The sequence below is a fragment of the Camelus bactrianus genome, chromosome 15 (assembly GCF_048773025.1).
Source record: "Camelus bactrianus isolate YW-2024 breed Bactrian camel chromosome 15, ASM4877302v1, whole genome shotgun sequence".
In the NCBI taxonomy this organism is placed as follows: Eukaryota; Metazoa; Chordata; class Mammalia; order Artiodactyla; family Camelidae; genus Camelus; species Camelus bactrianus.
Genome location: NC_133553.1, coordinates 32537005 through 32550071, shown reverse-complemented (window position 1 = coordinate 32550071; position 13067 = coordinate 32537005). Strand labels below are relative to the sequence as shown.

At 39.8% G+C, this 13067-nt stretch overlaps 1 protein-coding gene across 6 annotated transcripts in view; it reads right to left on the bottom strand.

The window, feature by feature from the left end:
• Nucleotides 1-13067, bottom strand: part of BABAM2 (BRISC and BRCA1 A complex member 2) — a 387982-nt gene that overhangs the window by 161028 nt on the left and 213887 nt on the right. For all 6 annotated transcript variants that reach the window (XM_074341828.1, XM_045511781.2, XM_045511778.2 and 3 more), the window contains one exon: nt 9860-9969. In XM_074341828.1, coding sequence (XP_074197929.1) covers nt 9860-9969 — 110 coding nt within the window. The remainder of the gene's footprint in view (nt 1-9859; nt 9970-13067) is intronic.

The window sequence follows — 13067 nt, the reverse complement described above, 5'->3', positions numbered from 1 at the left end:
TGTCATGCCCAGCTCTATAAATTTTAACAAATGTACAGAGTTGTGTATCCATCACCACAATCGTGATACAGAACAATTCCATCATCCTAAAAAATTCCCTGTGCTGCCTCTTTGTAGTCAAGCCTTCCTTACACCCTTGTGTAAAAGGTTTTGACGTAAAAACAGGTCCTCACACTTGAAAGGGATGGGAATGACTGCCTTATAGCCCCGATGATCATCTTTCTCATAATTTCATGAAATTTCAATTACACATTGGTTTCTACTTCCACCCAGTTCTCAACAAAAAAGATTAAAGGGAAAGGTAACTGAAACAGCAGGTTAGGAAGAGAGAGACTTGGAGGAGCTCAGACTTCAACACAGTAATGGAAAAAATGCTAGAACTTGATGATAAACTAGATTAGGTAGTAAAAAAAAAAAAGGAGAAAGACGGAGAGAGAAATATGCCTCGGAGATACAGGGAAAAGCACGAGTTGGACAAAGCTGATGAGTGATCACTTAAGAGGAAAGGTGATGAACTTGCTTTTTAAGCAAGAGAATGATGAGGGCAGATTTGTTTTAGGAAGTCCACCCTGCCTACAACATGGCAACTAGATAGAAGTGGGGAAAGAGTGGACATGGAAACCAGTTACAAGAGTATTTCAGTAGTCTGGTTGAGAGATGACAATGGCTCAGCTAAGTTATCTCAAAGGGTAGAGGTTTACTAAAAACCACATGAAGTAAAGAAGAACAGGAAGGAGTTTCAACAGCTGCAGAGCAGAATATCACTGGAATATCATTCAAAGCACATCCATAATCACAGTCATCCTCGTGGAAACCAGAACAAACAGGGCACAATTCAGAAGAACATCTTAGCAATATGGCCAACTAGATAATCTGAGGAGTCCTCCTGCTACAAGACCCCTAAACATGCTGGATAAATTGTTATAAACAAATATAGCTATACTTATAAAAAAAAAATTAAGGAGAATCCCCAGGAGTACCCATCCCTGGTTCCATCTCCTGTGGTCCAAGTGTCTGGCAGATGTGGTACACGAGGGGCTGGGAGTGTGGTGGGCACTGAGCTCCTTGGACAGACAATGTAGCAGGCAGTCTTCTTGCCTGTTCAGTAAAAAGACACTAGGAGTGTTTAAGAAAGGCAGTGACATGGATGGCGCTCTGCTTTTGAAAGACTGTTCTGGCAAAGAGTAAGGACCAGAGAGGCTTGAAACTGGGCCAGGGGAAGGGTGAGGAAATGAGTGTGAGAAACACCATCGAGGCAACATCAACTGGTAGCTGTTTCTATATAGAAAACAATGGCGAGAGGAAGATCAAAAATAGGATGCCCAGGCTGCATGCCTGGGTCACTAGAAGGACGGCAAAATCATTAACGAAAATAAGAACACATAAGAAGAGCAGATTTTGAAGAAGGTGTGACAGGCAGCGTTAGATGATCATTTATTTACACATTAGATATTAAATTTCAAGTTTCAGTAATTGTTCTAGCATAAGCTAGTATAGAAGGCATTAACAATGCAGAAATGAAATCTAGAACAAGGATCCTTAAATAAGGTTTGTGAATTGCCTTCAGGGGCAGGTGTGTTACTTTCAGAACTGTATTTAAACTTTTTGTGTCTGCACATTCTTCTTGGGTAAAGCCCGTGGCTCTCCAAGATTTTCAGAAGTTTGTGTCAATCTGCTGTTCCTTTAAACATAATGTGTCGACTTTGTCTTCTTTCATCTTTGCTGTTTAGATAATGTGTCTAGGTGTCAATTTCTTTTTATTTAGTCTGTTTGAGATTCACTGTACTTCTTCTATTTGGTGCCTTCCATCAGTTCTGGAACATTCTAGACCGTTTTCTCTTCCATTTTCTAATTTCTCTGTTCCTGTCTAGCACATAGCCTAATGTTTTCATGAACTACCACTTTTCATCTCAGACCTTCCACTGAAGAATACTGTCCTACTGATGAATAAATATAAATGAACACTGAATGCATTAAACAGTAATCAGCGCTTAGAGCTTTGCTGTTGAGATTTAGTGTTAAATTGAAAATCATGAACTTCTTGTCTTCACTACAGAAAAAAAAAACTCTGGTGGTAGGCCTGATTTTTTAAATGAGGACACATTATATCTCATAGTTTTTTAAGCTAATCATTATGCTGTAGAGAGGAGACTAGCATTTAAAAGAAACAAAGCACAGAACTGCCCAAAGACACAAAATCAATCTAAGACAGAGTTTAAGGGTCAAACAAGTTTAAGAAACACGTACCAGTGAGATTTAAGTTATAACAGACTTAAACACATCTTTCTTCCAAATGTCTATTTTCTGCCTTAAAGGAAAGCTAGATAAAAACATTAATCTATCCCTAACTTAGGCAGCTGGGGAGGCAGGAGTTCTGCACCAGAATGTTTCCAAAAATATGGCATTTGGGGGCTGATTGATTTTCTCCCCTAACTAAATTCCATTCTGGTTCTTTTGTGTAATGTTTCAAAGTGCAGGCTGAGCTCTTGATCTTTTGGGAGGCACAGGCAAGACAAAAGGCCAAACTCACTAATGAAAACTTGCTGAACTTACTCTTTAGAATTCCATTCTAAGTCACGAAGAACCCTTTTGGCCCTGCTCCCAGACTAGTAAAACGAACATCTCAAGTCCCTAGAGGCGAAGATAGTTCGCTCCACTGAAACCAAATACACATGGTCTCCTGACAGCTGGTTGTTTTAGCATACTCAGAACTATATATTTATCAAAGGAAAAAAAAACCTCCAGGAGCACAATATTTATTATAGGATTATCTCAGTGATTCAAGTAAACATAAGTAAGGCTAAATTAAACCATGTTTACTATGATGTTCTATTACTTAAATCCTGACACAAAATCACCCCAAGAGATTTGGGGTCTCATCTTTTGAGACAACTGACGCATACCTTTGCTTGGGCTTGCTTTTTTTTTTTTTTTTAAAGAAAAAAGACAAGATTTACTTTTCTTTTAAATCTATCTTTGTTTAGTTACACAATTTCTTTAATTATTCTAAAAAAAAATCTTTTGAGCATCTAAAACTGAAATTTCCCATCCTGTTAAGATGTTGATTTCAGTATTAAATTTAAATAAAATCACAAAATACTGAATTTGCTTACACTTTAAAAAAACTGATTTTATCTGATTTATCTGAATTTAAAACCCATAATTTCATTAAATCTCATTTTTAACTCTAAGTATTACTTTAATTTGTGGTTCCCCCCACCCTTTCTCTAGGTCCTCTAGTCCAAGTTCAGTTTATCCCAGCCTCTGTGGATTACAGGCTATCTAAATGTTCCAAATGACCATGTCTGTCTGTGGCCAGCACACTGTGGGGTAAAGGCAGGGAAAGGGAAGCTGGACAGGCCACAACAGCAGTAGATGTCAGGTCACATGGGATCAAAAGCACATTTACACCTCCAGGATTCAGCTTATAAGCCACGCCTACAAAATAAAGCCCTACCTCTCAGGAACAAGATGAGGGTCCACAGGGAAATGAGCCTGCTGGCTAGCCCCAGGGCACAGCAACAGGAAACAGGGAGGGAGAGCACCTGCCTTTGCAGGCACCGGGACCCAACAGGTTCAAAGCTTTCTGCCCCACTAGGGAGTCCAATCGGTGGCAACTGTGACTGAACCTCACACAGGGCCCACGGCCAGGGCCAGGCTGGCAGGAGATGGGCTAGTGGCTTTCCAACCCTCAATGATGGAAAAAGAAGCCCACCCTTAAGGAGTTTATAGTCCAGGGACATAATATGACAAGAGGGCCACAAACACAGGAGAGGAGAGTGCTGCCATGCTGGGGAGGCAGGTAGCGGTGGTCAGAAAAGTTCCACAGAGGAGGTGGTGATTGAGAAGATCTAAGAGGTAAGATCCTATGGGAGAGGGAATGAAATTCAATGTTTTACTGTAAGAAGCAGCCCAAGCAAAGATATGAAAATGAAAAAAATACAAAGTGTATTCACAGGAAATCACACACACACACAAAACAGTTTGGCTGAACAACAGGAAATATACAGGACCCAGATTGGGCTAGAAAGGCCAACTGGGATTAAAACAGAATTCTCCGGATGATGAGAGATCTGTACTTAATTCAGTTAACAGGGAGGCACTGACACTGTGGAGCAAGGAAGGGACATTACATGACTGGAACTTAATTCAAGAAGATAGTGGCAGTTTTGTGCTGGATAAACTAAAATAGGAAGAAAAATTAGAAGGTCTTCAGGAGACATGGCCATGGAAGGACTGAACTGAAATGAAGGAGGAATGATAAGAATAGAGATACTGGGGAGAGAGGGTTTCTAGTAGAAAACAACAGGCTGGCTAAGGCCCTTGAGACGCAGCACGTGGGCACCAAAGACAAGGAAGAAGGTTGTGAAGCAGAAGCAGTCGTTCATCGGAGGAATGATGAGTTTGGTTTCAAGCACTTGGAATTTGGGGTGTCAACTGGACACACAGATAGACTCATCTATCAAGTGGCTAGAAAAGCAGATCTGTAAACAGCGGGGAATGTTGGGATTAGAAATGAGGATCTGGGGTCATTCATCAAGAGGTAAGGCCATGTAAGAGGCCTAGAAGTGGAGTCATGGGAAATATAATGTAGCATAATTTAATGGGTGTGAAAAGTGAGACAGGAGGGAAAGTGGCAGGGCATAACCACTGAAGGAATGACACAGCAATTGAGGACAGGACAAACTGGTTAGAACCAAGATGGCGGAAGATTCGACTTCCAGTAGACCCTGAGCCTCACGGCGCACCCACTGGTGCTATGACAGTTCTTAGGTTGATCATAAAAGCTCAAAATGTGGGTGGGGGGCCCAATTCCTGGAAATCCCTGCCCCTTCTCCAAAGTAGTTAGAATAATGCTCCTACTCATTAGCATATGAAATTACCAAACTCATAAAAACTAACAACTCTGCATCTTGTGGTCGCTCTCTCTCTCTTGCCTTCTGAGACAGCCGGCATTCTGTCTATGGAATGTGTACCTCTCTAAATAAACTTCCTTCCCCTTTACCATGACTTGCTCTTGAATTCTTTCCTGCACGAAGCAAGAACCTATTTTTCTGCAACAAAAGGAAGTGAAGGCAATAAAGGATACAAGGAAGAGTCTACGAATTGCAGCTTATAGAAGGAAAAGGACTAAAGGGATAAAACTCCTGCTAGGAATGCTATCACGAAGACCAATCAGGAAGGTAAACTGCAAAGCAGTGTGAATATTTTAAAGCACTAAACAAATACATTTTTATAATTGTTACAGTATTACATGTTTAATCTCTAGAAAAGCCACATTACGTTGGAAGAGCCACACTTCCCCAAATTTTCCAATGTCCCTTCCTCACCAAGTCAATTGGATCTCCATCTCCCTCAAAGTCTTTCAGTCATTAATAAATCTTTTCTTAAGTGTTTATACAACTCAAGAAGCACCAACTGAATGGCAACCATGTGTCAAACACTACAATAGGCACTTTCATACATACCCGCCTTCGGAGTAGAGGAAACTGAAATTTAAGATTTATCCCCCTTTATGGAAGATGAAATGAGGCTCAAAAAGGTTAAGTATCTTGGGCAAGACTGCCAGGTAGTAAGTGGAGGAACAGAGGGCATCTGATGGCAAGTCTCATGGTGCTTTTTTCCATTCAAGCTGGAACTTGCCATGTTTGTTCTTATCTCCCTTACTGAGCTATGAGCAAATTAAGGGCATAAGCCACATCTCAATTTCCTCAGCACCCTCTGAAGTATCTAGCAAATGGCCTTACACTTGGTCACTTTTCACTGCGTTTTTGTTGCCTGAAAGAACACATGCGTGGATACACGCAGGCACACAGGCCTCATTGACGGTGAGCAATTGTGGGCTGGGCAGCTTTGAGTACTTATTTCCAAGGCAGACTGTAACTTAACAACACAAAGTTCTAAAAACAAATTCTGTACTTGTGAAAGATGCCACCTGGCCTGCCTCAGGGGCTGAAGTCTTCTTTTTATGCACAGAGTGGGAACAGCACAGGCAGTGACGAGCTGGTTTTCTCCAAACCACTCCCACAAACCGGCTCAAGCCAAGACAAGGGCCCACACCTTTCGGGGAAGAGAGCTGTGCAGCCTCTGCTGCCCATTTAACCTCTGGTGTCACCGTGGCAACTGCCAACAGTCTAGGGAGGAGGGAAAGGTGGAGCAGCTTTAGTGCCAGCTCTGATGATGTAACCCTAAATTCCAGCTTTTCTGCCAGGAAGAAAAAAAGGCAACTGGTTTAGAATCTAGTCCCCCCTCCCCGATACACACACTTAATACTCAACCAAAATCTAATTTGCATGACGAGCTTTTGTTGCATACCTCACCACTAACTTTTTTTTTAAATCAACAGTACTTAGTGTCTAATTCAACTGACCAGTTTTGGTTCCTTGCAAAACAAACGTATGGACCCTGAAATGTGTGTATTTCATAAACGTCCCTTGTGCGAGAAGAACACAAAGTCTTCAGAAGCGTTTACTTTGCAAGCCACATACAAACACGGTGGGAGACCCGGAAACAACATGTATCTGAACACCACAAAGGCATGCAGTCATTCATGTTCCAGCACTGCTAGAAACACCAGACGGCTTTTCCAGGACAGACTTCTGAAGTGGGATCGCATTTCAGAGCTTCATAAATTGTAGCACACGTGGGAGTCTCCTACCCAACGTGCCTGCAGATGTTCCCTTTTGTGGGAGTGTCTAATTGGGGGCATTTGGTATTCATGTCCCTAGAAATCTTTAGGGTACAACAAATGGCTGCCTTTCCCTACATGTGATGACAAGACCCCAAAGTAGCCTTCTCCTATTTCTGAAATTAGTTAATGTGAGCATACCCTTGCCTCCTGCACGGACAAGCTGGGGCAGACATATATTAGCCAGACTGACATGGGGAATCTCCCGGGCTCAGGATATCTCTCCATGCCCATGGAGAGCAGATGGTGAGGATACAAGCATTTTCTTGCCAATTTTTACCTAATGTGGATCAGGCTATTGGTCTTCTGGGCCTCTGCCTGTCAAATGCACTGCATGAGGCTTGGGACTTCCTAGAAAGAGGCACAGTAGAAGCCAAAAAGAGTACAAGCCTCAGCTAGGGCAAGCGTCTGGCATTGCCTTTGGGCGGGTCCACATGGGATGCTTTTTCCATGACTCCTGAAAGAACTCTCCAAGTCTAAGCCTATTATCAATGCCTAGATAGTTAAAAGTTGACAGGATAGTATGAAACACAGAAAACAGAAGAGAGCTTAACACAATGCCAAAGATAGTACCAACCTCTCCTTACTCAGTTCCTAAAGTCCATCCTATGACCTTGGCCTAACTGCAATGATGTTACTTCTTTTCTATGCTCTGAACCCTGCAAGAGTTAACCAAAGATATTAATAACTTTAGCAACTATGTAAGCCCTTAGAAGGTCATACCACAATTTGACCACTTTCCATTTTAACCTTTCTCTAAAACCTCATTTTTACAGCTTCTACTTAAGAACATTAAAACTTCGGCTCGTTTTCTTTGGTATTACAAATGTAGCCAGTTCTAGTAAGTGAACTAGTATCAGCCAGGAAAAATGTACAACCTCTCAGTGCAGCATTTTCACATTTTCTTGTGAGAATTACTTACTGACCTAGAACACTGCCAATTATTTACTATCATTTGCTATTATTTACTGTGCACTGCATTTGTAAAAGTTTTAAAGGAATGGAAAGACTTGTTCCTTGCCCTTGAGCCGCTTGCAATATAGTTAAAAGATGAAAATAAAATGCACACCACTAACTAAATCTATGGTGGGCAGATTATAAGAGTGATATAAATTCAGTACTAAGAATTCAGGGGGAGGTTAGGTGAATTGTGCTCGGGGAAAATGGGTGGTAGAGGGCATCTGAATAATGTCTTAGAAAATATGTAATATTTCAACATAAAGAGGGCATTAGAGAGGGCATTTTACATGGCGCTAACAGCTTCAGCAGAGGCACAGAGGCAGGAAGAGTACAGGTGAATTAAGAAAACTTAAGTGATGGAGTCTGGCTAAAGGACAAGCTAGAGGAGGGGAAATGATAGGCAACTGATCTGGAGAATAAGTGTGGCCAGTTCTTTACATAAAAGGAGGAAAACGTAGAAAGCTATATTTTAGAAATAGGAAATAAAATATCTTTTAAAATATACCCTTCACTAGTAATTTTTCCCATCACATCTTCAACTTTGAGACTGAGAAACATTTTATTAGCAAGTTTACTTGCAAACTAGGTGCAGTAACTTCAATGAAAAACAACGTAGGTCTGGAAACAATGTTTCTCTGCGCTGACAAATTCTTGGCTGCAGCTGAACTAATACATTCTTATTACCCACATCTTGTGATCATTTTCTCTTTTCTCATCACCAAAATACCTTCTTAGTTTAATTCATTATGTACCAACTGAGTAGCTACCCCAGAGCTAGTATTTGTTTACTTATTTACTCATCCTCTCCTTTTCTGCCCATACTTGTCCTGCTAACCACTTACTCACTCGTTCTCCTCGTGTAAACTGTATCAGTAATAACAACATGAATAGCTATTACGTGCTATAGTCCCAGGCACTGCAATTCATGCTTTATGAACAGTATTCAGTAGAATCCTCAAAACAACACCACGAAATAGGTATTATTACCCTTATTTTATGGATGAGGAAACAAGTTCAAAGATGTCAAATATTTTGCTAGCTGGCAAGTGGCAGAACCCAGGTTTAAACCAGGTATGCCTGACCCCGAGCCCTTACCTGTTACCACATCACTGTACTGCCTCCAAAACTCTTTGACCTCTTACTGTTATGGGCCGGTATTTTCAATTAAAAATTAAAACGTTCATTGAGTGCCTGCTACTGTAAAATCCTGTTCTAGCTGCTATCAGAGGTCCATAAATAGATGAGAGAATGCCGGGGATTATTAATGCTCGTAATCATCCGTATTTGAGTATAAACAGCTATGTCTTATATCAGTGTGTCAGATGGTATGTCCATGATTCATGAATTTGAGCAACTAAGGTCAGAGGGGGTAAAAACAGCTTAGTATGTGAATGTGGATGGTGACCACATCTCAGACAGAAATCAGCCAACCCTGACTAAATGACTTACAGAGAATTTTAATAATACATTTCAATCAGAGTCTGTAAAAACTCTCTCTGCTGATGAAAAATCTGTCCTGTCAGAAGTTCCCAACCAAATCTGCTTACGATCCATTTTCAATGAACCTCAGCTTCCTTTGAAGTAGAATAAGCTAGTAAAGCATTTCAGCCAACAATAAGCACATTGTGAGGCTAGTCCCTATAAGATTCATTACCGATGAATAACGTTATTGGCTTAAACCACAAATGTGATGTCAAACTACTTGTACCATGTAGCCTGAATGTTGTGTAAAGTTACATAGAACTATTTCAACACAGAAAAATAACTCAAACGTGTCGTCTTTTTAAACTACCTGCTTTTACTATTCCCTTTACTAACTTCTGAATACTTTAGTATGTTAAGGAGACTAGTTACATTTTTACAAGCAACTAGAATACCTAAAAATACACGGGAAATTGGGTAGGATGTTGTTCAGGATAACCACACACACTCAGGCAGCATTTGGAAGGAGTCACAATTGTGGACTCAGTCTGTCAGGCACAGTATTCACACTGCAAATTGTACAACTAAGACTCATGCAAAGACCTCAGTGGCAAATACTCACTGCATTTACTCTGCAATCTAAACTGTGAATACAATTCATTTTTAAGAAAACAAGTTGATAAAGAAAAATCATTTCAAGAGTTCAAGAGGGGCAAAAGAAACAGCAAGCATGTCTGTTTAACAAGGAGAAGCATCCGGCTACAAAAAATAAACAACACTGATACTTACTGTTCAATTCTGGGTGACAGGTACAGCTTAGGATACACCTGAGTGGCTTCAGTGTCCTCAAAACTGACAGAAAGGAGGGCCACATCTTCTCCTGGGTCTTCATTCACATCCTTAAACAGGTAGTGAAAACCACAATGTCATCAGTCTTGGAACACTGTTCTGGTGACCAGCTCACAGTCCACTAGCAAAAAGAGGCCGGGGATGTGAGTTCCCCAGATTCGAATTTTGCAACTCCATACATCCTTTGCCACATACCTAGTCACTCCCCTAGAGTGAGAGCTTTCAAACTTTCTTTTTTTTTTTTAATTTTATTTATTTATTTTTATTATTTTAAGTGGGGAGGTAATCAGGTTTACTTATTTACTTTTGTTTGGAAGGAGTACAGGGGATTGAACCCAGGACCTCCTGCATGCTAAGCATGTGCTCTACCACTTGAGCTATACTCTCCCCACTTCAAACTTTCTGACCAAGGCCCACCACAGTGAGGAAAAGACCCTCACCGATCTCACTTGTTTCCATGTTCCAAGAAGGGAAAAGTGAATCTGGCAGTAACAAAGAATTAGACAAAAACAAAGTTAATAAATTACAATACACGTTGCTAGCAAGAATATATAATGGCTTATAATTTATATGAGATATACAAATGGCTTAAAATTGACTTTTCATAAGAAGAAAATGCATTATAAGCTTGATTTATATCACTAGATGACAACAAAACCTTAAAATACGCAGTAATTTTATTTTATTTACCTTGATGGTATGTCATAAGTTATTTAAGTAGCAAATATTACCAAGAAACACATCACTACGAAGTGTGTCACTGTACAAGCAAGTGTCAGGGTGTTACGTACACATCTGTTTAGTAACATGATTATGGATGGTTCATATGGGAACCACAATACACACATATCTTAAAAGTCTAGTTATAAGAATATTGTAAGACAAAAACATTATTGATCCAAATATGTATCAAGAAACATTGAAAGGATAACCAAACAACCCACAAAAAACTAAATTGATAATGATAAAGCTAAACTTACTGTAATTTATAATAAAAAGCAAGAATAGCCACAATCAAATGTCATAACCAACTCAAGTCAACACTGATGACACACTGATGAAGTGCCTGAATTAAAATTGTGGCACTTACAACTATGTACATGTGTTTTATGATTACTGCCAAATGCTGAGTATTTGTCAGACTTCTGAATAAAATACCAAATTAGAGTAAATTCTTGTAGCATGTTGATATTAATTTATGAATAACAAATTTTAATAACACTTAATAAGTTATTTTTAGTTGGTAGTGGCTCCAAGTCAAATATAAGTTCTTTCAAAACTTAGTAGAATTGTCCATCTCTCACCTAGAGGGACTAGTAGGAACTAAGCCACATTTCTGAATCAGTTCTCAGGTCCTCAGGAGGGCTCAGCCGCCATCCTAGGAGGGTCCCAACCTAGACTTTAAGAATCACTGCCTGTCAGCACTGGGAATCTCAGATGTGATGTCCTTCCTTCTATTTAAAACTAACCCCAGCCCTGCTTCTCCTGCATCTTGGGGAGCTGGTGCTCACACTCAAGCTGCTCACCTCTAACAGCTTCAATGTCCTTGCTCTGCCTTCTACTGTGCCTACAGGATGCACAAGTGTAGCAAGTACATACAGGGATGGAAAAGGACCAGAAGCCTCTCCCATCTTAAAAAATAAAAATTTCAAAAAGAATGAAAAGAATCATGCTAGTCTCTACCTAGTTCCCTGGGTTCTCTCTCGCGCATGTCTCCTCCCCTTCACGGACTGCTGAAAGAGCCGTACACTCCCGGCCTCATTCCCTCTGCTCCCACTATAACAGCCTTCCAACCCCACCAGTTCATCGAGACTGCGTCTACCACCAGGACTGCAGCATCCACCACACACAGCAAATGAGTCTCGGTCCTTATCTCCTGATCTCTAAACAGTATTTGAGATGGATGATCTCTCTCCTCTGGAAATACTCTTTCTTGCTTCTAAGAAACTATACCCTCCTGCCTCTTTGGCCACATCCCCCTCCCTTTTCATTCTCTCTTTTTTAACTTCTCAGTTGTTTTTGGTTTTACATTACAAAATTTAGACTTGTTGTAACAACTCAATCGACGCAGAAGTTTTTAAAAGAAAAAGCATTTCCACCCTCACTTTTCAAGGTAACCAACAGTAACTGTGTAAGTGGCCTTAAACAGCCCTTCCTATGATCATAAAAACAGACACACACATAGACACACCTGCATACAAATAACTCTTTAACCTTCTGTTTTGTTTTCCCTAATGGAGTCACACTATACATAGGATTCTACCAATTGCTTTCTAAATAGCCACATAATATTCCATGGCATGGATTTATTTTTTATTTAACCATTCACCTAGCAACAGACATTCAGGCTGTTTGTAGTTGTCAGCCACTCGACAGTATGACCAGAAATATTCTTGTATATATATATATCCTTTGTTGATGAGACTTATATTTCTTATTAGGTAACTAAAACTTAGCTTGTTGGGTCAAAGGTTATAAACATTTTATATTTTAACTGCATTTAATAGATTGTTTTTCTAACAATTTTGCAGCATTTCACATTTGGACTTGTGAATTTGCATCAGTATGAGACAGAGTCTGTTTCCTTTCATCCTGAGTAACTGGATAACACTGGCTGTTGTCACCCTTTAATTTAATGCTGGCAATCTGATAGCTGGAAAAATGGTGAGTCTATTTAGATCCAATGAATGAAGGAGGGCAATTTTTTTACTTGTTCACGGGTCATTTATATTTCTCCTGTAAATTTTCTCTTCAAATCCTCTGCCCATTTTGCTTAAAGGTTCTTGGAGTTTTTTAGTTATTGTTGTTTATTAGATTTACTAACCCGTGTCTATTACATGTGTTATAAATATTTTCTCTTTCTGACTTTTGATTTTGTCAGGGGGCTCTTCTCCAATCACAGAAAATTTAGATTTCTATAGAGTTAAATCTGATTAATAACTCAGAGGTTATTTCACTATTTTCCTAGTTTTTCATCTAACATTGTTACAATTTTATTTTTACATGTAGAATTGTAATACATGTATATCTGGAATATATTTTTAGGTGGTATGATGGAGGAATATGTACAATGAAGACCTTAGTACAGTGCTGGGAACACAGAAACCGCTCAATGATTGAAGAAAGAATAAATCAATGAGCAAATTAA